This window comes from Ammospiza nelsoni, chromosome 2, assembly GCF_027579445.1.
Source record: "Ammospiza nelsoni isolate bAmmNel1 chromosome 2, bAmmNel1.pri, whole genome shotgun sequence".
Taxonomy (NCBI): Eukaryota; Metazoa; Chordata; class Aves; order Passeriformes; family Passerellidae; genus Ammospiza; species Ammospiza nelsoni.
Window position 1 is genome coordinate 40599524 of NC_080634.1, and position 27081 is coordinate 40626604.

General features: G+C 37.8%; 1 protein-coding gene and 1 non-coding gene across 2 annotated transcripts in view; both read left to right on the forward strand.

Annotated features, from left to right (window-relative positions):
- The window catches only part of CEP295 (centrosomal protein 295), a 44056-nt gene that overhangs the window by 6450 nt on the left and 10525 nt on the right, over positions 1-27081 (forward strand). The window contains exons 6-20 of the mRNA XM_059465975.1: positions 3484-3597; positions 4874-5014; positions 6115-6298; positions 8141-8308; positions 9184-9408; positions 10663-10793; positions 12214-12426; positions 13490-13581; positions 13734-14802; positions 15755-15926; positions 16063-16215; positions 17725-17838; positions 23213-23319; positions 24746-24860; positions 26415-26648. Coding sequence (XP_059321958.1) covers positions 3484-3597; positions 4874-5014; positions 6115-6298; positions 8141-8308; positions 9184-9408; positions 10663-10793; positions 12214-12426; positions 13490-13581; positions 13734-14802; positions 15755-15926; positions 16063-16215; positions 17725-17838; positions 23213-23319; positions 24746-24860; positions 26415-26648 — 3232 coding nt within the window. The remainder of the gene's footprint in view (positions 1-3483; positions 3598-4873; positions 5015-6114; positions 6299-8140; positions 8309-9183; positions 9409-10662; positions 10794-12213; positions 12427-13489; positions 13582-13733; positions 14803-15754; positions 15927-16062; positions 16216-17724; positions 17839-23212; positions 23320-24745; positions 24861-26414; positions 26649-27081) is intronic.
- LOC132070429 (small nucleolar RNA U2-19) lies at positions 24409-24492 on the forward strand. The gene has a single exon (XR_009417993.1). It is a non-coding gene; the product is annotated as a small nucleolar RNA U2-19 (small nucleolar RNA).

The window sequence follows — 27081 nt, forward strand, 5'->3', positions numbered from 1 at the left end:
GGTGTGTTCCTGGTGTGTCTTGTGTAGAGCAGGTGAAGTCTATATCAGTCCAAACTTTATTTCCTGGGTTTCAGGTGCTTCTGTTGCTCAGTTTGGCATTGCTGGGAAAGCAGTGAGATGCTGTGGCTTTGCTTTGTAGTAACTTTTGCAGTTCAGAGTGGGTCTTATGTCACATTTTATTTAACCCTTCCCCATAGATAGTCACTGCAGTTAATCTCCATAACAGCTAAAATGGCACAGTACTTGATATGTGATACTTTTATTTAATACTTTTATCCAGCAACATCAATAATGCATCTTCCTTCCCATTTTATAAACACATAATTTTCTCCTCATTCTTTAGTGTTTTGTCACCAGGGAAAGCAAGAAGGCTTTGTTTCAGGTTTCTTCAGGTTCTGGTGAAACTGATTCAATTGTGTTGGATGTTATGTCTGGGTCAGTTCTCTATTTAAGTATTGTTCCTTTCCAAAAATTAATGCATTTCCATCCATTAGCAAATGTCCTTTACCCGCCTTTTCAACAAATGTGGTTTGTAAGTTGTTTTAGTGGAGTTTCCAAACATCTGGATTTTCTACAGTATGTGGGTTTTGTTTCTGTTATGAAGTTCATGTTGTGATAATGGCAGATTGAATCAGTAATTTTGCAGACATGTTGAGTTTTGGTTGAGGAAAAGAGATTGCTCTGTTTCAGTATAGCACAGCGTGTCAGTTTGTTCCATTTCAGGACTATCTGACTTTAAGCCTTTTTCTAGTTTTCAAATCTGTGTAGATTTTAATCCTTTTGTTGTAGACCTATGGCTGGGAGGGCACAGGGCTAAAAATAAAGTTATTTAAAAGAGTTGTTGGGTGCCATATACTTCATATGGGAAAATGTTAAGTAATTGAAAGATTGAGAGATTTTTATTCCTGTTTCTGCTTCGAGACAGAAAACAAAAGATATTGACTGTTATTTGGGGGAAGGTAAGTCTAGGGCTTTGTCTTGCAAATGTCTTACTCAAAAGGCACTGAATTTAAATTGTTTAACTTTAAATCCTGTGTATTACAGCAGATTACAGGGTCATCTGAGTAAGTCTGCTTGGTTTTTTGAATGTTTACATGAGGAGCTTATTAAATGCAACTATAATCATAATCTGATGTTCTGTTGCAATAACAATTGACTATAATTTCACGAAAAGGAGCTCTAGGGCATTGTTGTTCATGGCATGATTGTTTAGAATATAAGAAACATTTTCTAAAGATACTCTTATTATTGTGATTTTATCCAGGTAGAAAAGAAGTAGTTTTACTCTATCATAACCCATTTTTGTTCTCAGAATTATGGATTTTAGAAGTTGAGACCATATTTAGTTAGACCAAATGAAAAGTTACTTAATTGAAGTTAAACTGTAAAGACCATTTTATTGAAAAATGTTGCAGAGTTCTTGGAAACTTACTTTTTCTTACATGATCTATTAGATTTTATGGAATGGAAACAAAACCTAAAAGGTATTACTATATTCTGCTTGAGTATTCATAGCATTTGTAGAGCTGGGGTCATGAGGTTTTTTTTTGGTTTTCTGTCCCATTTCATGATACTTTGCTGCTCCAGTTTTGCCAGATTTTAGTGTAGAATTATTTACTTTTTGAAGGAAAAGAAAAAGGAGGGCGTAACTACAAAACAGGATAGAAGTATGGTATTTTTTTCAGCCTAAATTGCGTTTGACACTAATTGAAAAATTGCAGCCTCCGACATAATTCTCACATCTTCACAGCTTTTGAATAAAATTCTGGAGACTTGATTGATTACATGTAATTAATAATTATTTGTTATTGGTTGTTAATCTTAATTTTTTTAAATAATTCAGAAGAGATGTTTAATTGTACATTCTGAAAGTAACCCGGTACAGGGCAAGCACTGGTAATCTGGCTAATGAGGTTTACGTCTGGGATTTGCCTGTTTTTATAGCTATAATCATTATCTGCAAATGTTGATCTGTTACAATTACTATGATTTTTAGTGATTAAGAAATTCAGCTTTGTTTAAGGATCATAAAATAAGTTACTGAAGTTCTGTTGGTAAGGCTAAAAGTAGTTTTATTGGTTTTGGGTCCCTTATGACAAGAAAGACATTGAGGGGCTGGAGCGTGTCCAGAGAAGGGCAGTGGTGCTGGGGAAGGGTCTGGAGCACAAAGCTGGTGAGCATGGTTGAGGGAGCTGGGGGTGTTTAGCCTGGAGAAAAGGAGGCTCAGGGGGAACCTTGTCACTCTCCACAAGTGCCTGAAAAGGAGATTGTAACCAGGTGAGGGTTGGTCTCTTCACCCAGGTGACAAGTCATAGGACAGGAGGGAATAGCCTCAAGTTGCACCAGGGGAAGTTTAGACTGGATATTAGGAAAAAATTCTTCACTGTCTTGTCAAGCACTGGAACTGACTGCTTGGGGGAGTGATGGAGTTACCATTCCTGGAGATATCTAAAGGATGTGAGTTGGGGCACTCAGGAACATGATTTGGACATGGCAGTGCTGAGTTAATGGCTGGACTTGAAGGTTTTTTCTGATATAAATGATTCTATGATTCTTTGATTTTCATTTAAAGACTTCACTTTCTACAGTCTTCATAAAAAAGTAATAGTCATTCCTGAAATTTTGTATGCCTCGTTGCATGAGATAAGTTTAAGGTATTCGTGAGACTTAAAGCTGTTCTTTGTGTGTGTGCATTTCTTTATGGCCATGTTAGTTTTGGAGCACTCAAGCTGTGAATCTTTCCAGTTTAGTTAATGTGGATAAGAACACCTTTTAGGAGAAGGTTGAGGGAAGAGGAAGCTGAGAGAAAATTGGTGGAGGAGATGTTAAGTACAAAGTACTTATTAAGTAACCTAACCTGACAACTATGCAACTGGGAACATGAGGCTAAGCCAAAGAATTGTTCAAATTTCCAGAAAAGAGTTGAAATGTGTTAGTGTACCCAAAACTTCTAAAAACCCCTGCAGCAACTTAGCATTCTGTGAATAGACACTTTTCAGTGAAGTTACAGATAATGCTCTTTTCTCTGGTCAACTAAAATTGGACATAATTGCTCTGAGTTTCCTAAAGCAAGTCTGTAAATGACAAGTGTTGCTTTGCTGTTGGATATAATTATTTTGTGGGTCTGCGGCTGCCCTGCTCTGAGGTGAATATGACAGCTGTTGTAAGTGGGATTTGTATTAATGCATTAAACTCAAGTGCTTTTAAATTAGTGCTTTTGAAACATGACACTGATGAGCATCAGTTTCTGTGCAGAGGTTTGCCCAAGATGCTCTCCATTATTAAAGCCCTCGGGGTCTGCCTTGTGCTGATGTGGTTTATTAATTATTACACGTATATAAGGTTTTAAACACTATTTTCAGGACAGACTTTGGTGGGTTGGGTTTCTTTTAATAATAAGTTAGCTATACAGATCACTTCTGTTAGTTACTTGAATGGAGATACTGTTCTGTGATTCAGCTGTAGTTGTACCTTTCTTCCTAGAGTTTTGAAGTGAAGAAGATCCTTGCCATGAAGCCCTGTGGTGCTGGCAACTTTTCTGTTACACGTTACCATATTGCTGAAGCTTTGGTGGACAGAGAAGTGGACGGAGAGCAGGTGATTAACTCCAACTGTTTGTGCTACACTCTTTACATATGTGTTTCTTTACACTGAATTCATTGTCTGGGTATCAGCTAATGGATTTTCTGGAAGGTGTTTAAAGATACAAACTTGTATAAAGCAGCTTACACTACTTACTAAAGAGAATCTCAGATGGGCAGCCTTGTAAAGCCTGTTACACGCTCAGTCACTTAGGGGATCACACCTGGCAGTCCCTTGTGAACAGGCTTTTACTGAAAGGTGAGATCACAAGACTGGTATAATGTTCAAACACCCAAACTGGAAGACTTGTGGCTCATGCTGAGTTGATAGCTGCAGTTGCCCTGCTTTTCTCTCTTCCCCTCTTTTTAGCAATGTACTCCCAGACTTGCCTTGCATTTGGCTTGCTTATTTGGAATTACTTTGTTTTTCCTAAGTATATTTTTATGTTAGTAAGATTTTTCTTCCTTGAAAGTTGCAGATTGTTTCTGGTTTCCCAAGTGAGATGGAAGATACATCAGAGATTTTTTCCTGTCACAGACATATTTTATGAAAAATCCTTTTGCTAGGATTTTTTCTCCTGAGAAGCTGAGAGGCCTCAGAAACGAAATGTAAACAATAATTATCTGCTGCTGTGGAATGCAGCAGGTGCATCTTTGATTGGTCTCATGTGGTTGTTTTTAATCACAGCTGATCACAGTCCAGCTGTCTTGGACTCTCTGGTCAATCACAAGACTTTGTTACCATTCTTTTCCTTTGCTTTCCTTGCTAGCCTTCTGATGAAATCCTGTCTTCTATTCTTTTAGTATAGTTTTAATATCATATATATCATAAAATAATAAATCAGCCTTCTGAAACATGGTGTCAAGATTTTAATCTCTTCCCTTGTCCTGGGACCCCTGCGAACACCACCACATTTTCCCCCTTGTTTAAAACAAAACCATGAGGATAGAAGTTCCCAATCTGTAATTTTGACCATATCATTCATTTTACCATGTATTGTAGAAAAAATAACCACTCTGTGATAACAAATAATATAAATTATTGTCTCTGGTACAGCTTGAAACTGGAACACTTTGTCACTTAAGCTTACAAAATATGTAACAATGAAATTATTTTCCAAAGGTAAAAAATTATTTTCGTCCTGCTTGCAAGATAAACATTCAAGGATGTTCATATGGCATTGTATGTCTTTTTTAAGTGCTTTTGCTGCAGAATTATTCATTTATTTATTGTTATGTATGCTTTAATCTATCACACAACTTTTTGGACTAAACTACTGATTGATTGCCAGCCAGATGCTCATTTAGCTGCTGAAGAAGAAGGGAGACGTTTGGAGGAACTGCACAGGGAGGCAGAGAAGGAAAGAAGAAAGCAACTTGAAAAGGCACATATTAGAGGAAGTCATGCCTTGAAGAAGATCCAGTTGGCCAAGGTAGGCAAAGCAGTTATGCCTGTTTTTAATGTCAGAGCAACTGCTGTTAAGCAAGTTGTAGGTAAGTGATTAATAAAGGAATTGCACTTACAGGAGGGAAATTCATGGACTAAATAAAGTTTGCAGAATGTCTTTGCAAAAAAAAAAAAAAGTCAAAATCTGTTTGCTTATTTTGGCATCTAGAAGGAGTGAGAATGAAAGAACATCCTCTTAAATTTTGTTATCTGAATGTTTGGCCAGCTATTAACCAATAGGTAATAGTCAAAACTTTTCTAATAGGTAATCAGTTCTGCTTTTCCACATTAGCTTTAGTTGGAGTTGGTGATTTGGTGCTTCGGGGGAAGAAATTATTGCTAAGGAGGTAACAAGTTTTTTTATTTTTTGAAAACTTTTCTAAGTTTTTACTTAAAGACTGATACTCTGTAAGTGTGCAAGTCTGGAAATAGTGAAATAGTTTCCTTTAAGAAATAAAAATTAATCTACTGAGAAAAGTCTTTGTACTGTGATCTACACTCAAAAATTTTTGTGGTCTGACAGCTTCACATGTGTTTTTGTTGGCTAGAAAAAGAAAAGCTTGCTTGTTATCAGCTGGCATATGATTGGTCCTGAATGAGTAACCAAACTGAAATGGGGATTTGTGAAATATTTCTGGTGCTCCTGAAATTAACAGAAAAAAAATCCCAACAAACTTTTTTTTTAAAAAATAACTCTTACCTATGCTCAGTGTGCCAAAGAGTAGTTTGCATCTTCAAAAGTAGCAACTGCTGAATTATATACTAGCAAGAGTCACCTGGCAAAAGAAATACTCGTTTACCTTATTAAACAGGAAGTTTTATTATTTTGGGGGAAGTTGGCCTGCAGGTGTGGAGTCTGATCTTTTATTTAACATCAGATCTTGTAGGTAGTGTTGAAGACTCCTGTGTCCAAAGGGCTAATACAGTCTTCTCCTGAAGAAGCACTTTCTCCCTAGAATAACATTAACTTTGAACATTAACCAAACATCATGGTAACCAAATGGAAGCATTTTCTATCAGTCTTGATATGTGGCTGTCTGAATGTGAACATTGAAGGTTTATGTTATCCCTTCTTTATTCTTGAAGGACAGGGAAAGATTCCTGGAAGAGCTGGAGCAAATGCACGCTCAGGATCGGATGCGCAGGAGACAGGTTGTCGCACAGATGCCACCTCAGCTTTCAGTGCCACCATGCAAACGCATGGAAACAAAAGAACAATGGCAGAGAGAACTGGAGTCTGCATTTGAAGAAATGTGCAGTGAAGACAGGAGTAAGTTCTTTGGAGGTTGCTGAACTTGGTACCCAGTAAAGGAGAGGTTGCTGCAGCTGCCTCTTCCTGGGTGCAGCTGGTAGCAAGGCTGTGTGTGTATTCATAGTTGGCATGCACACAAACAGCCTGCCAGGGCACATCCATACAGCTGGCTGTGCAGGCCAGCAGGAGAAACACAGCACTCACATTAAATACCAACAGCACAAATGGCCTCCTTCTGTTCACTGCTCTGATCAACCTGAAGGCCTTTTGGGGGATATGTGTCTTTAATATGGTATAGATCCCTCCAGCAGTTGGTCTTAGACACTCAGTCTATCTAGGAGTTGTCCCCTATATCCCAGGTGTCTGTCTGCTACACTACAGATCCTCCTCAGGTCTTATACACCCAGTCTAGTGTCAAGTGATTCGTGCTAGAGCGTGGAGCCTTAGAGTTACCTCTCATACTTATGTATGGACTCAAATGCACATGTGCTCATGAATGTGCTGTGGCTCACTTGGTGAATAGCTTTAGACACTTGCTCTTACCTGGCAGCTGGCCCTTGATCCCTAGTTTTCCCAGTTCTGGCTGCTGGGCATGTGAGCCCCCTAGATCTGCTGCTCCACTCCAGTTGTTACTGCACAGACCCAGCTGGGCATGTGAGCGTGTGCACAGATATGCACATCCTATGGATTCCTATGGCAACTGACCTTATATACTCGTCTACCCAATAGCTGACCCTGGATCCTCTTGTAGTCTTGGACATGCACACACATGTGCTGGCAGGTTTCTTAGGATCCTTTTCTGTCCTCTGTAGCTGGCTTGAATGCTTGGCTCTCCTGATCCCTCTACTAGACAGCTTGTAGGTTCCCTGGTCTCTGCAGTACCCTGCCCAGTCTTACAGCTGCCTGATGCATGACTCCTAAGCCTCTTACTATTCTTGCTAGCTAGTCTGGGTTGTGATTTGCTAGCCCCTGCATGCTGATGCTCATAGCCACCTATGAGTAATCACTATATGAGGCCTAAATGCACTCCTTATGGCCTCTGCAGTCAGCAATGCTCTAGACACAGGTGCACCTGTGACTTCTGGTCACTGTTCCAGTTGCTGGCCTTTACATATCAGTATACACACATGCGTACAAAACACAGTGTTCCTCACGTAGGAAAACAACTACAAGTGGAATTTAGTGAGAAAACAGAGCAGACTGTCAGGTACAGTGCATGGCCAGACAAGTGGACTGTCTCATTTTATCTCACTATTTTTGCACTTTTATCTCATAATAGTTCTGCCCGTGACTAACTTGATCCCTTCCCTGCCTTGGGTTCCTCCCCTAAGTACATGTAAGAAGCATAAAATTTCAAGGTGATGTTCCCCTGTGTCCCACATCCCTTGTAGGCAGTAACCCCCTCAGTCAGTAAGGTGATCATAGGGGAATTCCTGTTGTGCAGTCCTCTGGGATTTCACACCTGGACTGTGCAATCACTCTCCTGTGGCAGCCTTGTGAACAGCCAGGTCAGGGTGTGTCTTTTCCCCAGTGAAGTTATTGGGACCATGGGTAATTTTTCTTGTGAGCTGCTTTTGGTGTAAAGCTGGGCCTTTCCATCCCATCAACTTTCATTTTGAAAAACATAGCATATTCTAGTGGAAACTGCTGTGGAGGTTCTGAATGAATAGATGGCTGTTGATCTAAATAGTTTAAGATCTTGTGTTTTGGTGGGGGAAAAAAAAAGCTGGATTAAATCTGTTGTGAAATAACCTATTGATATTTGAATTTCCTGGGGATTTGTGTGTGAGTGTAGTCTTGCAGTGTTGTTTGATTTGTATTCCAAATGGTCGTTTTATTTCATTGTGCTCTTTTAATTAGACATGAAAGAAGACCTGATTCTGCAGTTTGAGCCACAACCTTTGCCAGCCCCTTCTGAAAGAGCTCAAGATAATGATCTTGATATCTCCTTGGAGCATGAATCTGCTTGTGATACACAGCAAGAGTCAGGACATGTGATAGAAGAGGAGGTCCCTAATGAGCCAGAAAGTAAAACTTCTAAACTGCATATTTAAATTAAACCTTTTCATTTTATATTAGAAAAGATTAGTATATTAAATAAATTTTAGTAATAAGTAAAATGCCTGAAGTAGTAAAACTTCTTAATGTGCAAAAAATAATTCAGTGTAATTTGGTTTATGTTTAGCATAGAGGATGATACCCTAATGATTATGAATTTGAAAATGAAAATGTGACTTCTTTTTCTGATATGCTTCAGTTCATTAGTATGCTGAGAATAATTTTCAGTTGTAAGAACTATACTGTTAGTAGCCATAATTATTCCTGTGAACTTAGTGTCAATTTTGGATTGATGCTGTGTGTGAACTTAAGATTTTGAGATATTTCAAAGCTGAAGCTTTTTAGTCTGCTTATCATGTGTCTTTTATGTTCAGGTTTGTGGTTGAGCTGCTGCATATTGTGAGTAGGCTGGAATGGATGCACGAGTGTGTCCTGTTTGCCTGTGGCATGTCCAGGGTCATGTGATGTGAGCCAGAAGTCTCCATGAGCTTCTTGGCCAAGCACTTCTGCATCCCTTGGGTGGCACAGTCTGGTGTGTGGTGTTTGGTCTGTGGTGCATTGTGTTGCCAGTGCTGATAGAAAGCAGAGGGCAGGTGTGGGGATGGTACTGCATATTTCTGCTACAGATTGACTATAAAACACTGCATCCAGCTTAGTCCTTCTTTCATAGCTTGCAGAGACAAGTTACTGCTTTTCTCTTGCAGGTAAGAGAAAATTTTGCTAAGATTTTAAAAATACACCTAAGCTATTTGTCCAACTCTGTAAGCAATAAAAAAAGAGAGGGTTTTTTTATGATACAAAGATATTCATTACCCAAAACTCTTAACAGTTTCTATTCTTTATAGGGCATGAAGAAGGAAAAACTTGCCAACCTCGATCAAAACTTGCCTTAAAGAAATTGTTGAACAAAATTAGAAGCCAAAAAGATGAGTGGACATCAAAAAATGAGAAAGAGAGTCAAAGTGAATTTGAAACTATTGAATCAGGCACAGTTGCTGGTGAAAGGAGACCATTATGTGATTTAGAACTTAACAAGGAGCAGCAGAAAAATACAGTGTGTGAAGCCAAAGGTACATACTTGTGGCAAAGTTTGTTGTGTAGGAGCAAAAAGACTTTTATGGGGGGATTGTGACAGTAACTGACAAAATTGTTTAATGAACTTTCATTGTTAAATGTTTTGTCGCATTGAATAAAGTACAGTTTCCTGTCTGTGCCTACGAGGCATTGAGGATTTGTTGAAACCACAAGTAGGAAAGATTTTTTGCTCTTATGTCCAACTTGTCCATTAAGATCTTGAAGAGAGCAGATGTCCAAAATACCTTTCTCACTTTTAAATCTCACTCAAATTGTTGTCACAGTTGGTATTGCTGTACTTTAATAGGTGTTTGCCTCCAGGGATAGAATTCTCAGTGCAGGAGTCAGCATTGAAGTTCTGTACCTGTTGAACTGCACAGCTGCTTTCTTTGGAGATTGACAGCTATAAATGCCCAAGACAAGCATAAGCTGATGAGTGGAGTTTTTTTCTGCTTTCAGGCACCATTCCAAAAAACCTTTTTGTTAAATTGAAATTTATAGCAGTTGGACACTGCAGTTTGTTTGATAGCCAAATCATCTTGGGGTTACTTCCCATGTCTGTCCTTGGTGCCCTTCTTGTTGGACTAATGCTGAATTCGTGATCTTGTATGAGTGGGATTTCTGAAGTTTTCAAGTGATCAGATTGTGGCATGTGGCTTTGGGTTTTTTGCTTTTGGGTAATTTGTTTCCATAGGGTGCTTGTTTTTTTTAAACAAGATAAAGTGTTTTAGTTCCATCATGTACATGACTATGCCAACATAATGCCTGGGGTTTGGAGAGTGCAGCATGAGTGAAACAATGCCTTGGGGAAAATGTGCTGCTATTTGAAGCTAACAGTACAGGATTGAGATTTGATTTTTGTGCAATAGCCAAATGTTAGATTGTTTGCCCAGTACTGCCAGTTTTAGACCCTCTTTGTTCCAAGAGGTTAATGTGTGGCTTTTGATTCTTCAGGATGATCTTGCTCTTGGCCTCCCAGGTAATATTAGAAATAATTTTCAGTCCCATTGAAGCTAGGACATTACTGGTATTCAAGAAAGACACACAATAAAGGGCTATTAAAGACTTAAATAATACAAAAAACCTGATTTTCCAGCTTATGGAGACAGGCAGAGTAGTAGGATATAGAACCTTTCAAGAGCAGCTTATGCATTTTGTTGAGAGATGTTGGGAAACTGTAAAGCAAGATGTAAAGAAGATCCAAGGCTTGTTCTGACTGCAATTACAGCTAAATAACATGTCTATTTTAGACTCTATGAAAATGTTGGAAACTACAGTTGCAGATGAAAAGTCAGTTCCAATCCATCTTCAAGAACAAGCAGCTAAAATCAGAATGGAAGAGGCAGCTAAAATGAGAATGGAAGTGGAGAAACAGAAGTGGGTAAGTGTGTTTGTATTTATTTTTACCTCAGTTGTGGTGTAAAAAAACAATTTACAGAAGATTTTAAAATATTTCAGGTTATACAGCAGCTATAGGTACTCTTAACATTTGAATTTTTACTGTAACATTTTCTATACTTCTCAAAAATGATGAAGCTGTAGCTGGAATTTAGAATAGATTAGAAAACCCCAGTTTCTTCAAATCTAACAGGTGCTGTAGGCAAGGGTAGTCATGGTTAAATGAAAATCACAGTTGTACATTAGTATCTTTGTTTTATAAAGGAAGGGTATAGTCAGCAATACATAACTCTGAAAACTTTATTTACCCTGTGTAATAATGTAGGAAAGTCTGTGAGATTGTGTTTAGAGTGATAGGAAGAGCATGCAAACCTTGAGTAATTTTTTTTTTTGGTTATCTAGGAAGCAAATGCAGGAAGCTTTTTGTGTCTGGCAATGCTATATTTATTACATGTAGAAAATAATTCCTTTATGCATTGTTTAATTAAATCTATTGTGTATTGTGTTTCACTGTATTTTAATTTTTGTTGTATCCCTAGAGACATACCAGCTGTTATGTGGTAGGTTTAAAAGAAGCTGTTGGAAAAAAGCAGAATTTTGGGTCTACGTGCAGCCTTCAACTGTAGAGTTTAAGTTCAGAAATCAAGGAAACAAATTTTGACAAAATAGTAATATTTAAAAAAAAAACCAAGAAGTAACAGATCCTTTGTGAAAGTGTGGCTGCTTTTTTTAACCTTCATTTTCTCAGGTTGCTTTTCCTGACATCCCATTTCAGACTGTTATTGAAGGCTGTTGTCCACTTCATCTTTGCCAGTACTTTGAAATTTTTCTTTGCTTCCCTTCTAAAAGCACATATGCTGTCACTAGGTGTGGATCTAAGTGAATTGTAGCTGATAGGTACATGGAAAGAGAATAAAAATAAACAGACTACTTCAGAGGTTTATGGAGTGCTCTCAAAAGTGGTTATACATTAGCTATTTCAGGAGCTTTTGTAAAGCTTGAATTAATGTTTAGATGTGTTGAACTCTGATGAAAAACTGAATAAAATGCAAAATAGATTTTTCAAGTAAGTTTAGGAAAATGGCTTCTTTTGCTTCTTTGGAAGATGGTAACATCTTGAATGAATTCTGATTTTATCCATTTTATTAATTGGAGAACAGATAATAATGCAATAATAAATGGACTCGGGGATTGTTAGAAATATTGAGCCGGTAAAACAAAGTTATTCCTGTAGACTTTGAAACTACTTTTTAAGGTCCTGTTGCAACTTGGTAATACCTGTCACCAGCAATAGAATTTCTTCTGTAATTTGGAACAAAAGTTTGTGTGTGGTGTTGTGTGTGAGCAGTCTGGTTTCTTTGTCATTTGGTTCTAGAGATTCCCCCTCATTTTTCTTTTGATAGAATGAGGAAATAGAGAAACAGAAACAGGAGCAGCTGGCCTTGATTAAAAAAATTGAGGAAGAGAAAGCTCTTTTGGAGGCTGATTATCTGAAGATCCAAATGCAAACCTGTTTGGAGCAGGCTAAGAAAAAAAAGGAAGAGGAAGAGCAAAGTCAGCTGGTGCAAAGCCACAGTCTCCATTCCACAGACCAGCAGAACCAAATGGAACATAAGGTGAATAATAACAGAAAATTGTGTGTGGGTTTTCATTTACTATTATTATAAAAATAAAGAATGCCATTTACCAATTTTGAACTATATCAATTAAGACAATTTTTATTTTTTAGGCTGTGAGTTAGAAATTTTTACGTATTAAAGCTTCTTTTTCTAGTGTACAAGCTTCTATTTCACATGGTATCACTGGACCCGAAGGAGTGGCATGAATATGTGTCAGAGGAGGTTTAGGTTAGATACTGTGGTAAAAGGTTTTTAACCAAAAGGATGGTTGGGCACAGGACCAGCTCCCAGAGAAGTGGTCACGGCACCAAGCCTCTCTTGAGTTCCAAAGAGTTTGGACAATGCTCTCAGATAGATGCTGTGACTCTTGGGGATGGTCCTGTGCAGGACCAGGAACTGGACTTTGATGACCTTGTGGGTCCCTTTCAACTCAGATATTCTGTGATTTTGTGATTGTCACTTTTGCTGTTGTATTGTCTCTCTGTAGTTCAGGGGGCAGCCTTGATAATAGTACCTGTTAGTAAAATCTGGTTATAGTCACATAATGATTGTGCATATAGACATAACCTTTTTCAGAAAGGTAAAAAAAAATCATGGTGGGAGGAAAAAGAAAAATCTACCTCTGTTTACATCTCAAACAGCTGCTTAAAGAAGAGAAATTTATGGAGGATGTTGAAGGAAAGTAATTTTGTTATGTATAAAATCTTGCTTCACTTGCACAACCAGTACTCTTGTGAGCCTGATTGCCTTGGAAATGCAGCTACACTGGCTCATTGCTCCCTGAGTTTGCAGGGTATATTTACCTCTTTAGGCTGAGCTGCTGTAAGCACCATTGACTTTGATGGTGTGTGCAGAGAGAGGCTGTAGCTGTGGGCCATCTGTTCTAGAAACTCCTTTAGCTTCATTGCCTCAGGCTGAAATCTCACAGACTTCAAACATGGTGGTACCCAGCAGCTTCTGTAAACTTAGATGCAAGAGCATACAGCTTAAGGCTGATGCCATAATAGTTTTCTGTGAGTTAGTTGTATATGTGCAATTAAAATTATTTTATTTTGATTAGACTGGAAATACATCAGAAGCCAGGAGTCCAGGAGAAGACAGTCATAGACAGATGATACATAATTTTCAGCAACACCTTCTGCAGCAAAAAAGGTAAGTGTCTTTATGGAATGTAAATTGTCTTTATGGAATGTAAAGCATCTTTATTAAATGTCTGTTCAAAGTAATTTCAATGGCCTTGATTATTGAAATTGCTGTTTCTTTTTGCGCTGCTTTGAAAAGATTCATGTTTTCATTCTGTTCAGGCTGCACAAACAAACCATTGAAGAAGTTAAAAAGAATCTACAGGAGTATCAGAATACACTGAGGCAAAGGTACCTGTGTGCTTCTGAAACACCTCTGAGCACCAGGGAAACAAAGCCCATTTGCTTAGAGCTGGTCTCAGAGCTGCCCCTACAGACACAAGGAGCGCAGCCAGCACAGTACCAGGCATCAGAACAAGTTCATGCCCAAGAGTATGTGCGGTCATTGCCTGTGTTTTCAGGAACATTGGGTATGTTGGAAAAACTATCTTCACAGAAGCAGCAAGAGCAAGTGCATGATATTTGTCCTGGAAAATCAGTGCAGTTTTCAGAAGCATCAGATCTGAAGCATGGAGGGTTTCACTTGCCCTGTGACTGTGCTTCACAGGAACAAGTGGGAATATTTGAAACTGCCAATAATCGCATCAGAGAACTGTTCCAGTCCCATTTACCGTCAGGGTCAGTCAGGAAAGAAGTGACTGCAGTAAGAACACAACCAGAAGCACACCAACAGCACTTCAGATTTGTGTTGCCTGCAGAAAGTTCCTCTGAGTCTTCAGAAACAGTACACTCTAAAGAGTTACCTCAGAAGATATCTAACTATCGAAACAAGACAGAAGCTGGAGAAGAGCATCTATTTAAGACATCCGTCATGCCAGCCACAAAGAGATCAGCCTTGGCTAATTCTTTAGCCTACCAGCAGGGATCTGTAGAAAGCAGCAGCAAAACATGCCCTGATCAACCTCTCAGTCTTTCTGAACCCACAATTCTAGTGCATGAAGAATCTAAAGCTCAGGGTGTTGAAGAATTCTTGATGTCAAAAGCAGGAGATGCATCATCGTTAAATTATGCTGGTATACTGAGCTTAAGGGACAGAGTGTTGGCCTCATCAGAAAGCATCCAAGCTCAGCAAAAGCATTTGAAAGAATTGCAAGAGCAGCTAGATGCACAAAGAGAAGCTCTTCTTTCTAAACAGAGAATACAAGAAAAACTACTTTTACAGAAGCAAGATAAGTTGAAGGAACAGATGCAGAGACAGCAAGAGGCTTTGAAACAACTTCTAAACAAGCAGGTAAGCTTTAGGAGCACTTTGCATAGGTAATCATCAGTAGGTGATCAAACCTACAAGTCAATGCTACATTGTACCCCCATGGAGTGTTGATAGTTTTAGGTGATTTCCCATAATGAAAATTTCATTTAGAACTTGTGATTTCTAATCAGCTTTTCCTCTGTAAAGCTCCAAGGGCACAGTTTTATTAAGTCCAACAGAAATACTGTGAAGGTCTGTGCTTGGTCTCTGAACATAATGCCTATTGAAATTGTTGTCTGAAATACCTTGTAGATAGAGTTTTGTCTTCATATCTGTAAGTGCACCTCTATGTGTTAAGCAGCCCTTGTATTAAAAATACATAAGTAATACCTGAAAGGATATCATAAGCATCTTGAATGGATCATTTTTAAAGCTTGTCTTTTTGTGTGTACCCACTGTGAAACTGGTTTGGCTGCTGCAGACTCGAGTTGTAATTTGCTTGTTTCTCAGCAACAGAAGAGAAATCCAAGTTTATTTTTGAGCTTATAAAGAGCCTCCTTTTGCCTCTCCTTGTGTTTTTGGGGTTTTTTTAAACAGAACCCATCTTAGAAGAATAACTGTTCCCTATAGTTCCTGTCTTTTGATTTTGCAGTTTCCAAGCAGCTAAAATTCTTGAATTTGGGAGCTGAAAAAGTAAAAGCAGACTTTTTGGGAATTTTTCCTGTTAAAAATGATGACTACTCTGATCTAATCTCACAAAGGCCTTGAAAATTTAACTAATGTTTGAGCACATTAGGTTTGTAGAGCTCAGTAAAATACCTCCATGTCCAAATGTTTTTGTGAGCTAAGCAGATCTGTATGGTATCCTGCATAATTGAATTACTTTCTCAATGTGCTCAGTGTTGTCCTGCATGGAATACACACAAGAGAAAATGCTCTTTTGATAAATGAGTATAAATATAATCTTATATAAAACCGCTTCCTCCCCTCTCAGGTGAGACATATTTGCCCAAATGAAGAAATGACAGAGGTACAAAAGCCTGTCAGGATTAAGACAACTGACTTCTTCCAAGTCTCAGAAAACTACCAGCAAGAGAATTGTGGCGGGAGTGAATTTCACGGAAGTGAAACAATTTCACAGTGCGTTGGCCCAGTTGAGCAAACTGGTAAGGTTGTTGTTTTTCATTATAATTTTTTTTGCTTTACAGCTGAGTTGGAGTTCTCTTCCATCTCTCCAAGTTATTTGAAGAGTGTGTGTGTTTGTGCACATACTATTGCAACATACTAAACTTTGTTTTGCAGAACAACCTGAGAAAGTTCTGTGTAGAGAACAGAAATGGAGATCTTCCAAACCACCAGTGACAAAAGTCAAGTTAGGTCTTGGTTTGGAGCAGCATGAACTTAGTATTATACCAGAGGTAGACACGCCGAAGAACTGCAGCCTCTCTTTGGCAGGTAAAGTATAAAATATGTAATAAGTGCTGTTATGAGTAGTAGATTGGAGAAATATAATCTTTGAGATTATTAGGAAATTATAGCTGATACTGTTGCCTTTCTTAAAGTATAACTTATACTGGCAAAGTTGTAGTTCAGAAGAGTTTTCTTTTGTTAGTGTCTGTCTAGAAAAACATAATTTAAACAAAATTTAAACACCAGGAAAAGAAAATTCAGTTACTCCATGACCTGAGTTCCCTGTTGATAATTCGTTTGGGCAGGATTTGTGTTAATAGGCAGTTTTACAGTAAGTCTAAAGAGAAGTTGGTAAATTTTGTTTAATGGTTTACTTTTTGATTATACCAAGTAAGTGACTGTGAAATCTTTCAAGTAAGGTGTTAGTATCAAGCTTCTACAGAAATTTTTAGGCCATCTTTTAGAATTGTTTTTTCTAGTTAAAAGGCATGTTGCAAAAACTTGGAGAGCAATACAAATTTTATAAATATATTTGTTACAGTCGGCTGGCAATGCTTTGCAATTCTTTGTAAGGAACATTATTTAACAAGTACAACAAACTCATGTTTTCTAAAGGTAAACATTTAAATTTTTTTCGGTGTCTCTTCACATCTAAAATGTAATGCGTATTTTACAAAGCTTTTTATGTTGTGTTCTTAAAAAGGCTCAGCAGAGCAATGTGAGTAATTATAGGCCCATCTGGCCTATTCCTTGCAAAATAATGAAACAGCTGATATGGGACATCCTTCAATTAAAGAAAAGTAGTTAATACTAGTCAGCATCAGTTTATGCAGAAGAATTCTTGTTGGACTGATTTGATATCTTGATTAGATAAAACCTTCCCCAACAAAACTTGCTGATGGAAGAATATATTTATGTTCTCAAAAGCACTTGGGTTAGGAACTTGAACTTTAGTAACTTAAACTTAGCTGTATAATACTGTTAAGATCCATAGCTGATTTATTCTTGTATTATCAAAGCATTGGTAATGGTAGGTAGTAAAAACTTGAGATTTTTATTGGATTGGGTGGCCAGAAAGGGCTGTTTTGTGGGCTGGGTTGCAAAGAAAGACATCTTTAAACCAGAGCAGAGAAGCTGTATTACCTCTGGATCTGGAGAAGTTACATTTTTTGCAAGTTTTCTTGGACTTGCTGTGTGAAAAAATTAGTTTGAGATTTTTTTGAAGAAATACTTTGGTGGAGTTAGGAATTAGTTTTTGAGAAGTCTATGGTCTGCATAATCTTTCAGCCTGTATAATGCATAGACTGATGTGATATGGCTAAATTCATTAAAATGGAGACCATAAAAATTCAGCAGTGTATTTCTGCAGAATAGAATATGCATCTTAATGTTCCTCATGAAGTGCAAAACACTTCCTTTTTATACCTAAACTGATTGCAGGTGTTTTAAATCCAGATAAAACAGATGATGGTTTTAGAGAAACTGCTCAGATTTCAACCTCTGGGGAGTTTGCATGTGTGAAACTTGCTCTTCATGAAGGTATCTTTCCCTCAGGCATAACAAGCTATGAAGGAAAAGCCTCCAATGAAAGTCCAAGGCAAACTAATCCACCAGGAAGATTATTACAACAATTGTTGATGATGGCTGCTGAAACTTCATGTGAATCAGGTGAGGAAATCCTCTCCCTTCAAGAACACCATTCAGCCATTCAACATTGCTGATTTTGACTGTGTTTAGTTGTAGAATATGACCTGGCTGTTAAAGAACCTGCAGTGCTATTTAATGCCATTGAATTTTGAGTATAAAAAAGGATGTTTCAATAAGCACTTGTTTCAAAATGAATTTTTGTCTTTAGGGTTTTTGTGATCCATTACCATTCTGGTGACAAGTCCACATTGCAGGACACTTCATTGCTGGTCAACAGTTTCTTGTCCAGGGCATGTGCTTTTCATCTGTAACCTTTAGAATTGTAAAGTTTGCAGGTATTCCAGGTGGGAACCTATTTTGGGTAGACCAGTGGCATTCCTGATTCAGTACCCAGTGATTCTTGTATTGATAGAAGGGAAACCAGTGCTTAAAAAGACTTCTGGACTGTTAATGTGTTGATCTAGATGTCCATTGAAAGATCAATGTGTATAAGAAATTACTTAAAAATATGGTTGAGACAAAAAAGAGAAGGCTGAGATCTTATCAGCTCAAAAAAACTTGGAAAGAACAATGTCTTAGGTGTGACAGACACGAAAATTGAGAAATGTAGAATATTTCAAATTTAAAGACGTATAAGGTTCATTGAGTCCGACTCCCTGCTTCTCCCAGGATTACCTAAAACTAAACCACTGCCCAGTTGCTCCTTGAACTCTGATGGCCTTAGTGCTATGATCACTTCCCTGGGGAATGTGTCCCAGTGAGTAACCACCCTCTCAGTGAAAAACCTTTTCCTAATGTCTAGTCTGAGCTTGTCCTAATGCAGCTTCATCCCATTGCCTTGGTTGGTGTCAGGGAATTATTTTGTATCTGCAGTTTCTGTTTAATTAGGCAGTTGTGACTTATCAGCTCACAGTGCTTTAGCCTTGACTCTCAGCTTGTGAGACTAACACAGTGCTAGAGCTGAGCCAGGCACCTGGAATTCTCAAGTAGCTGTGACTGCTCTCCTGTCTAGCAAAAGTCTCTGCATAGCCAGTATTCAAGAGAGGTCCATTCTGCTTTGACCTTTTCTCATAGCCATCATAGGCTTTTCACATGCTCCACTGAATATGTCAAAAGGAGCAGCAGTGTAATATTGTAAGGACTGCTTTAGCTCTATTGTTGTCTGTCTATGAAGAGCTTTTACTGAACAAGAATACCTTTGAGAATTGGCCATGTTCATAGGTGGCAGAGTTTTCTGATTTCATAAAATAAAACAAGTTGGTTTGGTTATCAAGAAAAAAATTTTGTTATAAAGTTTTGTGAATGTTCAAAATAATTTTGTTACAAGGACATTAAAACCTACTGAACATGTTATGGGTAACTTGACTGGCTTTATAAACGAACAAAGATGACTAGTTTGTAAAACATTCACTAAAGCAATCTGAAGCTTATTACAAGATGACAGTGTTGCATGGTCTGGTACAGTTTTCAGTATCCATCTAAAGTATTACTGGAGCTGCAGAGGAGTTCTCAGAAACTTAGCAGCTTTCATATGCCCATTATTACAAGCAGTACAGCTATGTAGCATACATGTCCTGGTTTTGCCAGAAATTTCATCACTGGCCCTAAGCTTTAATTTTTCGTTTTGTTTGCATTGAGACATCATTTCCAATTCAGTCAGATTTACTTGGAATTGGAGTTGTTTTGAACAAGTACATATAAGCTCATTTTCCTTCAGCTGTCTCTTTATTTCTCAGAATGCCCCTTTTGAAATATATCTATCTTTGAGCTTCAATTATCATGAAAATATTTTGTCTTAACAATATATGACAAAAAGACTTGTATTTTTATGAGTGAGTTGTAGCACTGTTGCTAGAGCAGCTGTTACCAAATTAATATAAAATACCTTGGTGTAGTGCATTTTTACATTATAGACTATTGTATATGAACCATGCAATAGTTTATGTAAGAGGATTAGGAAACTATGTGAACATCTATATTAAAAGAAGAAAACCCCAAAGCTTTCTGTGATTATGTGTTTAAGAGGATTGCCCTCTTGAGCAGATCAGCAACCAAAAGTGCCAGCAATAATCTTGAAAACATACAGGCTGTGAGGTTCTCTCTGGTACTTTCAGTAACTAGTGTGGTAGTTCAGCAAGAAAGTCTACAGCACCTTGCACTTTAAATACAGAGTTTCTGAAGGGAAAATTTAAAGTATATTAGGTTGTTGCTTATGGTTTTTTATTTAATTTGGTTTTAAAATATTGTTTGCTACTTGATTCTCACCAGAACATGTTTGCATTTTTTTCATGTTTTCAAGATGTAATTGTATCTCTACAGGTAAGAGCAAATGAGTGCCTTGTGTGATCCTTGACCTTGTTCTTTGAAGTAATGTTCTTGCTGGTTTGAACCTTTGACCAGATAATATAAGTCTTTACAACTTAGGAGTTGTACTGCTTTCATGATTACAGAACCACTAGATGTGTACAAATCCCTAGTCACTGCTCACATGCTTTTTAATATCATAAATAAAAGATGAAAAAAAAAAGTTGATAAGTCTGCTTTTTACATGCAGATGCTTTATCAACAGAGGTGAGTTTCCTTTGATAGGAGACTTGCCTTGGGTAACAGGCAGTTTTTTTGAAAAGTCTGTAATTAGCTGCCTGTATAATTTGCCTCTCAAATTTAAAGGCAGCCGTGTCTGTAAGATGGTTCTTGAGGATTCCTTGTGGTTAGGGGGGATGAATCCCTGTGCTTAGTACTGAGTGGTGGCAAGTGCTACACAAAGTGACCAGCTGGTTGCAGCCAGAGAACAGGTAACTGAAGTGATGTTGCCTTGAGTGCCACCAGTGAGTAAAGTCTGAGTTGCTCTTTTACGTGCCACTGATGCATTGACAGGATGAGTTGGGAACTTTGGACACTTGATGTTCTTCCAATCCTATTTGGCTAGATTGGGCCAATAGAATTCAAACTGTTAACAGGGAATTACAGAGTAACCCTGCAGCTGAGACAGGCAGTTTGATTACATAAACCTCATTTCCTTAGCAAGTCAGCCTGCAACTAGTGACTAGGTTTGATACATACACCTCTTCCACAGTCCTCCTTGAGGGATGCACCATCAGGCTTGTCTCTGTGTGTGTCTGCAGTGGTTCCCTTGAGCAGTGTTCCAGATGTGACTATCTTCATGTATTGCTACTGTGTACAGGGATGTTATTCCAAGCATGACTTTATTTTGTGATCCAGGCTAACCTAAGATTTCAGCTTATCTTTAGTAATCACAAATAGTTGTCCATAATTTGGCATTTGATTAACAGACTGCCTCTTCCATTACCAGTTTAGCTTCTGTTTGTTTCCTTGTTTGTCTACATGTCTGGATTTGGAGTAAGCCCTGTTTTTATATTGTCTTCACTGAGTGATTGGATTTTTGGTCATTTGTATTTCAAATTGCATCCTAAAATAATTGTTGCTAGTTTACTGCCATTCCTCTTGGGGGGAAAAATAAGCATTTGAGATATTGCAGATTCAGCTTTTAAACATAAATTCTTTGTGACATTGTGGTGGCCAGAAAGTTAAAACATGAAAGTCCCATGAAAGTTGATGTCAGGATGCTGTAAGAACCTTGCACTATTATTTTAGAGGAGGGAAAAAGACTGAAAAATCTTCCTTTATGAAGCACCAAATACAGGATTTTTACAGATATTAATATAATAAAGTCATGCACATGAGCATGGATTTTTAATTAAATAATTTGGTTTGTAGCATGAAACTGATACTGTTCATCCCTGGTATTAATATCATAAGAACAGTGCAGGTTATTGCAGTTCAGTAATGAAATATTTGTAACATAGCTGTCCACAGAATTTATATACAAGAGATTATTAAATGCTTGAATCTCATCTCTAGTGTGTCCTGAATTACTGCCTGTCCTGGTGATATTCTAGAGAAAATAAAATAACTTCTTTCAGAAAAGTATCACTAATGTTGATGGAAAGGTATCAAGAAATGGAGAATTGTGTGGTAGCTTGCTCCAGCATTTACCTTTTTATTAAATTTAAAAATAAATAGTCTATTTCTAGTTTCTGAATGTCTGACAGCCATTTCTAGACACTGCTTCTTGGTGTTACTTTAGGTTTAGCAATCTTTTGTGCTATGCATTTTTTCTCCTATGGGGATGTTTACATAGCAGTTGATTAGATGATTGCAGTTTTCATGCTTCTTCAAGGAATTTTCTTGAAGGCCTTGCTCATTTCCAGCATCCTCTGTCTCCTGTATCCTGCTCCAAGGAAGAGGAGCAGACTTGAGCTGAGTATTTGGCCTCTAAATAAATGTGTTTTAGATGTATTTCCATTTATGTTTTGTACTTTCTCCTAGATGTCTACTGGATAATAGTGACTATAAGAAATCTTGGACTTTTTTTCCTCTCCCTGAAATGAGGTTCAAAATGTTTCATGTTTATTGAGCACACAATCTTTATTATTGTCATATCATATCAGTCCATTACTGTTGTTGCTTTACAGAGGAAACATTTCCCTTTTTTTTATAGTATAAATTAGAACAACCAGAGTTTGCCATCTGGTAAGAAGCTGAGTTTCAGCATACACAAAGTACAAACCAGTGTTGGGATTCAGAAAAAAGTTAGATCTACTTAGGTAGAGAGTCTTATAAAAGTTGGGGGTTTGAAATGTCTGTCTTCAGCAGCCTTTTTAGAATTGGGATAAAACATGCCTACTTCACTTGTGTTTAATTTCAGTTTCATACTTGGCACTTCTTTGTTGAAAACTATACTGGAAATAATAATATGTATTTGTTTGTGACAGTTAATTAATAATCATAGAATTGTCAAACTTTGAAGGTGCTTATCAGCACTGAATGCAGAAATTGCATTTGTTGGGTGCTGCTGTGGTGGATTTTTTGCAGATACTGATCTTACTTACTTTTATGTGTGAGAGCATTATGGTAAGAGTGACTCAGTTCCATGGTGTTAGTCATGCTATAGTTAAGCAATTCAGTTCTTCTGGTTTCTCTGACTCACTTAGAATGTCTGCTTTTCTTTGTAATCACTGTAATGGTAGCTTGTAAAGGATTCCCCCCACTCCAGTGACATGATTGTGATAACACTGGCAAAGCCACGTTTCATTCTGCTAAGCCAAAATATGAATTTCCAGCTCTTCCTGTCTGCTCTGTGGTAGTTAGAACTTATAGGAAGGCATGTCAAGGACCACAGGTCACTGATGAAATTGGTGGTGTGGTGCAGCAGAAACTCCTGTAGGTGAAAGTTGTTAAGGCCGGGCAGAATCGGTGCCTGAAGGGTGAGGCCAGCAGCAATGGAGTGTTACTGCCCTCTGCTGTGCATTGCTCGCTATGAACTCGAAAATGGCTTTTTGTTCCTCATTGCTTCTGTTGCTTTTGTGTTCAGCCCAGTCCCAGGACTCTCAAGTGTCTCAAGATTCACCAGTTGTCGCTGCTGAAGGTGGAGAGAGACTTAGAACAAGTTCTGGACCATCACTGGGGCTTGATAATACGGTTGGTCATAACAAAATAATCATATAACTCACTCTTTATTTTGTGGTGTAATCTTTCTTTTTCATATTGGGTGGCTAAGAGTGGGAGCATATTCTAAATGCAGCAGTGAAACAAGTACCAAGTAAAGAGATAACCATGTTCATACAGCATGGGATGCTGTTGCTCCTCAGTCAGGGCACACAATGGGTTACACTCAGCTTCCTGAGACTCCTTTTTCACAGTGCTGCTCCCCAGGCAGGCCCAGCTGGGGCTCGTGCTCTGCCTTCTTCCTTCCCAGGTGCTGGACTTTGCCCTTGCTGAGTTTCATACCATTCCTGTTGAAGCAGCCTCAGAGGTCCTTTTGGATACCAGCACTGCTGCTCAGTGCATGGGATGCTCTTCCTGACTTAATGTGTCTGCAGATTTGATAAAAGTGTGGTGTCACCTCCTCTGGGTCATTGCCAAGTACAGAACGCTGTGTACTTGTTCCCCACCTCCACAGTGTGTGTAACCCTTCAGTCCCTGACTTCTGAGCCTGATTATCCAGCCAGGTTTTTACCCTTCTTACTGTCCATCCATCCAGGTTGCAACATCCAACTGGGATCATAGAATACTGTGAGACTGTTAAAAGCCTTGCCAAAACCAGCACCAGTCTCCCTCCTTTCTCTCCCTCAAATATTCCATCAGTTTGGTAGCAGATAAGAACAGTATTTAAAACATGCTGTGTTATGACATGGATGTATAAAAGTGCCTTGGGATGTAAATGTTCTAAATGTGTATGTTAAATACACACACACATATATATAGTAGTACGTAATGAAAAATGTGGCAGAAGGGTTTCCTAGATTTTTTATTTTCCTAGGGCACATTTTAAGTCAGAGTTTGAGAAGAACTGTTCACATCTAATTCTTCAAAATTCTTCTTCGTGACTTTATAGAGCTTACCTTAAAATTAAAGAAGATAATTTTGTATATTTTAGTTTAATTTCATAGAATTAGATTTTAAGTCTCCTGTATGCAAAAAGCTCAATATTGAAAGTACTTATAAAGTTCATGAATTTTTAATGTTTTGCATATATGTCCCTCTGAGATCCACAATTCAGCTGAAGTGGGTCTGTGATGAGAAATAGCCAAATCTGACCACCAGAAGATAAAACAATCTTCTAGGTGTCATGATTTGTATGCAGTTCTGAGAGGCTTTATGTGAGACTGAGTGTGTGAATGTGTGTATATGAGAGAGAGGGGAGGGGGCTGTTGGGGGTAGATGTGCCTGGGACATGGGGTGTGAATGTGTTGTACTGAGCAAGGATGAATCTCTATTTGCCTGACTGTGCAAAACATGAAGGCTCCTACACTTGAACTGAGCTCAGAATAAAATGTGTGGGTTTACAGCTTTACTTCTGAACATGTGAATACATGGTAATAATAGGTGTGTTATTTTATCGTAGAAAGTGCCAGGTTCAGAGGCTTTCATGCAACGAATACCCTGTGATGGAACTTCAGCAGTTTCCACTGGCACCTTTTCAACCAGTGAAATGTTGAATGCAAGCCCTGTTGACACTGGTGGGTGTTCAGGTTTTGTTGTTCTTTTGTTGTGAAAAGAAAATTGTGGTTTAATTTTATGGCAAAATGGGTCAAACTCACCAAAGTTCTTCTGAAATAAGCTTATGTCAAACTTCATCAAAGGTTGATTAATACATCTTACAGAGTTGAGTATAACCAGAATGTTTTCTTAAGTGCTTATGATTTTTTACTTTTATAATAATTTAATATTATTGTACATCTGCTTTGGCAAAGGATATTTTGAGTTTTATTATGCAGCTGTAACACTAGCAGCTTTCAAGCAGCAATTTTTGTTTTAAAAATTATATTCACATGATACACTTATAAAAGTTTCCTAATCAATATATATCATGAATTATTGCAGAGCTATGTTTGTCTTGCTGTTAAGAGACTTGTTGCTTGTCATCACCATTATTCTTAAGGACTTATTTGTGAAAATGTCATTTGAATGCCATATTGACTTTTAATAGTTTTCTAGGAAATATGTGTTCTTACTAGTTTTTGTCTGGAGTCTGCCTCTTGATGTTGTTAGTTTTTCATAAAATCAAAACCAATTCCTTTATAATAAATATATAAGTGCTCCTGACAGTATTACGTATGAACATGGAAGTGAGTTTGAAATTGATTAGATAGTGACCCTTGGATTTACTTACCTTGAGGCTTAATATTGAGTTATTCTGACATGCATCTGATTTCTTAAGAAATTTATGTATATGTGTTATTCTGTGTTTATCAATCAGTTTTTGAAGATTACAGTTTTTATAGCCTGAGATTTTGATGGCTCATTCTAACCCTAATTTTTCAAATAATGTTATTTTGAGTAGTAAGCTTTCTAACTCAAGTGACACATCTGTGTTTTATTGATGTAAGAAAGCTAAAGTCATTTCTAAGGTAATTTTCTTGAAATTTTTCTTCTCCATTCTTTTTTTAGTTGTGAAAGAAAAATACCGTTTTTTTTCTTGAAGAAAAATACCAGAATTTATTTGAGTAAATAAATTTTTCAAGTCTAGATGTGTCTTCACCATACACTCAGTGCTTAGTAGTGACCTTTTCTGGTAGCTTTGTGCAGTTCTTCTGTAAGCTTATAAATAATAATGATATAGAGTAAGAAGCGTTGGTGTACTGTTTAGGAACATGATTTTGGTTGTCTTGATCCCTCAGATTTCTAGTGTTGGTATAAAGCAATTTCTGTTTGAGCCCAAATAAAACCACTGTGGGGTGTCAGGAAGATATTTAAGATCACAAGAATTTATATGCAGTAGGAGGTAAAGGCATGTGAGTTAGCATAAAATAGCAGTATTAATTCTTTTCTGATGTTATTTCAGTATTTCCTAAGTCTTCATTCTGTAAAAATGCTGTGTACTGACTCTTCTTTAATTAGATATTAGCAACTTGCATTTGTGAAAATGTGTGGTAAGGTTTGTAGGAGCGTTGACAGGAGACAAAGAAACAAAAGCCCAGAACTCTATGAATATTTCAGGATGCTAAGCACTGTCTTTTCAAATTATGTAATGCAAGTGGTTTGTATGCATAACATCTAACTTATTATTTCAGGATTGTCTTCTGATAGAAGAGAAGGTGGAATTGTGAGAGAAGCAGGAAGCCACCCTTGGAACTCCTCACTTCCTTTTACCTTGCAGCAGAGGCAAGAGATCTTGTCTGGAGTGTCTGAAAGTCAGTTGTCTGAAAGAAAGATGTGTTTTTATAAAGAAAACCAGATAGAGCAGATCTTGGGGAGACCTACTGGGAACTTGGACTCTCACTCAGAGGACAATACACATTTCCAAGGTATTCATTATTTTATGGCATTTTTGTGCTGCTCTCTGATCATATAGAATGAGGAGCTTGCTCAGTGTTAGGCATTGGTCTGTATTATTTATATTCAATTTACATTTTAAAGTCGGTAAGAATTCTACATGCAAGAATTCAATACTTTGATGTTCTTGGAGCTTGGTGTTAGATACATGTTCACAAAGATTATCTAGTGCAGAAACAAAAGGACTGACCAGGTCTCTATCAATTCTGTGCAGCTTCCTGCCGCTGTGGCTGGGCTGCTTGCTACCTGTGCCATTTTTGTCACTTGTTTATGCACAGCTTTCACTTCAGGAGGGTACAGAAATACTATATAATACTTCATTGTTCACAAGGGGTTACATAGTTGGTGAAACTCTGACTGGCTGGTGGAAATTTTATGCTCTCTAGAAAAATTTAACCATTCATT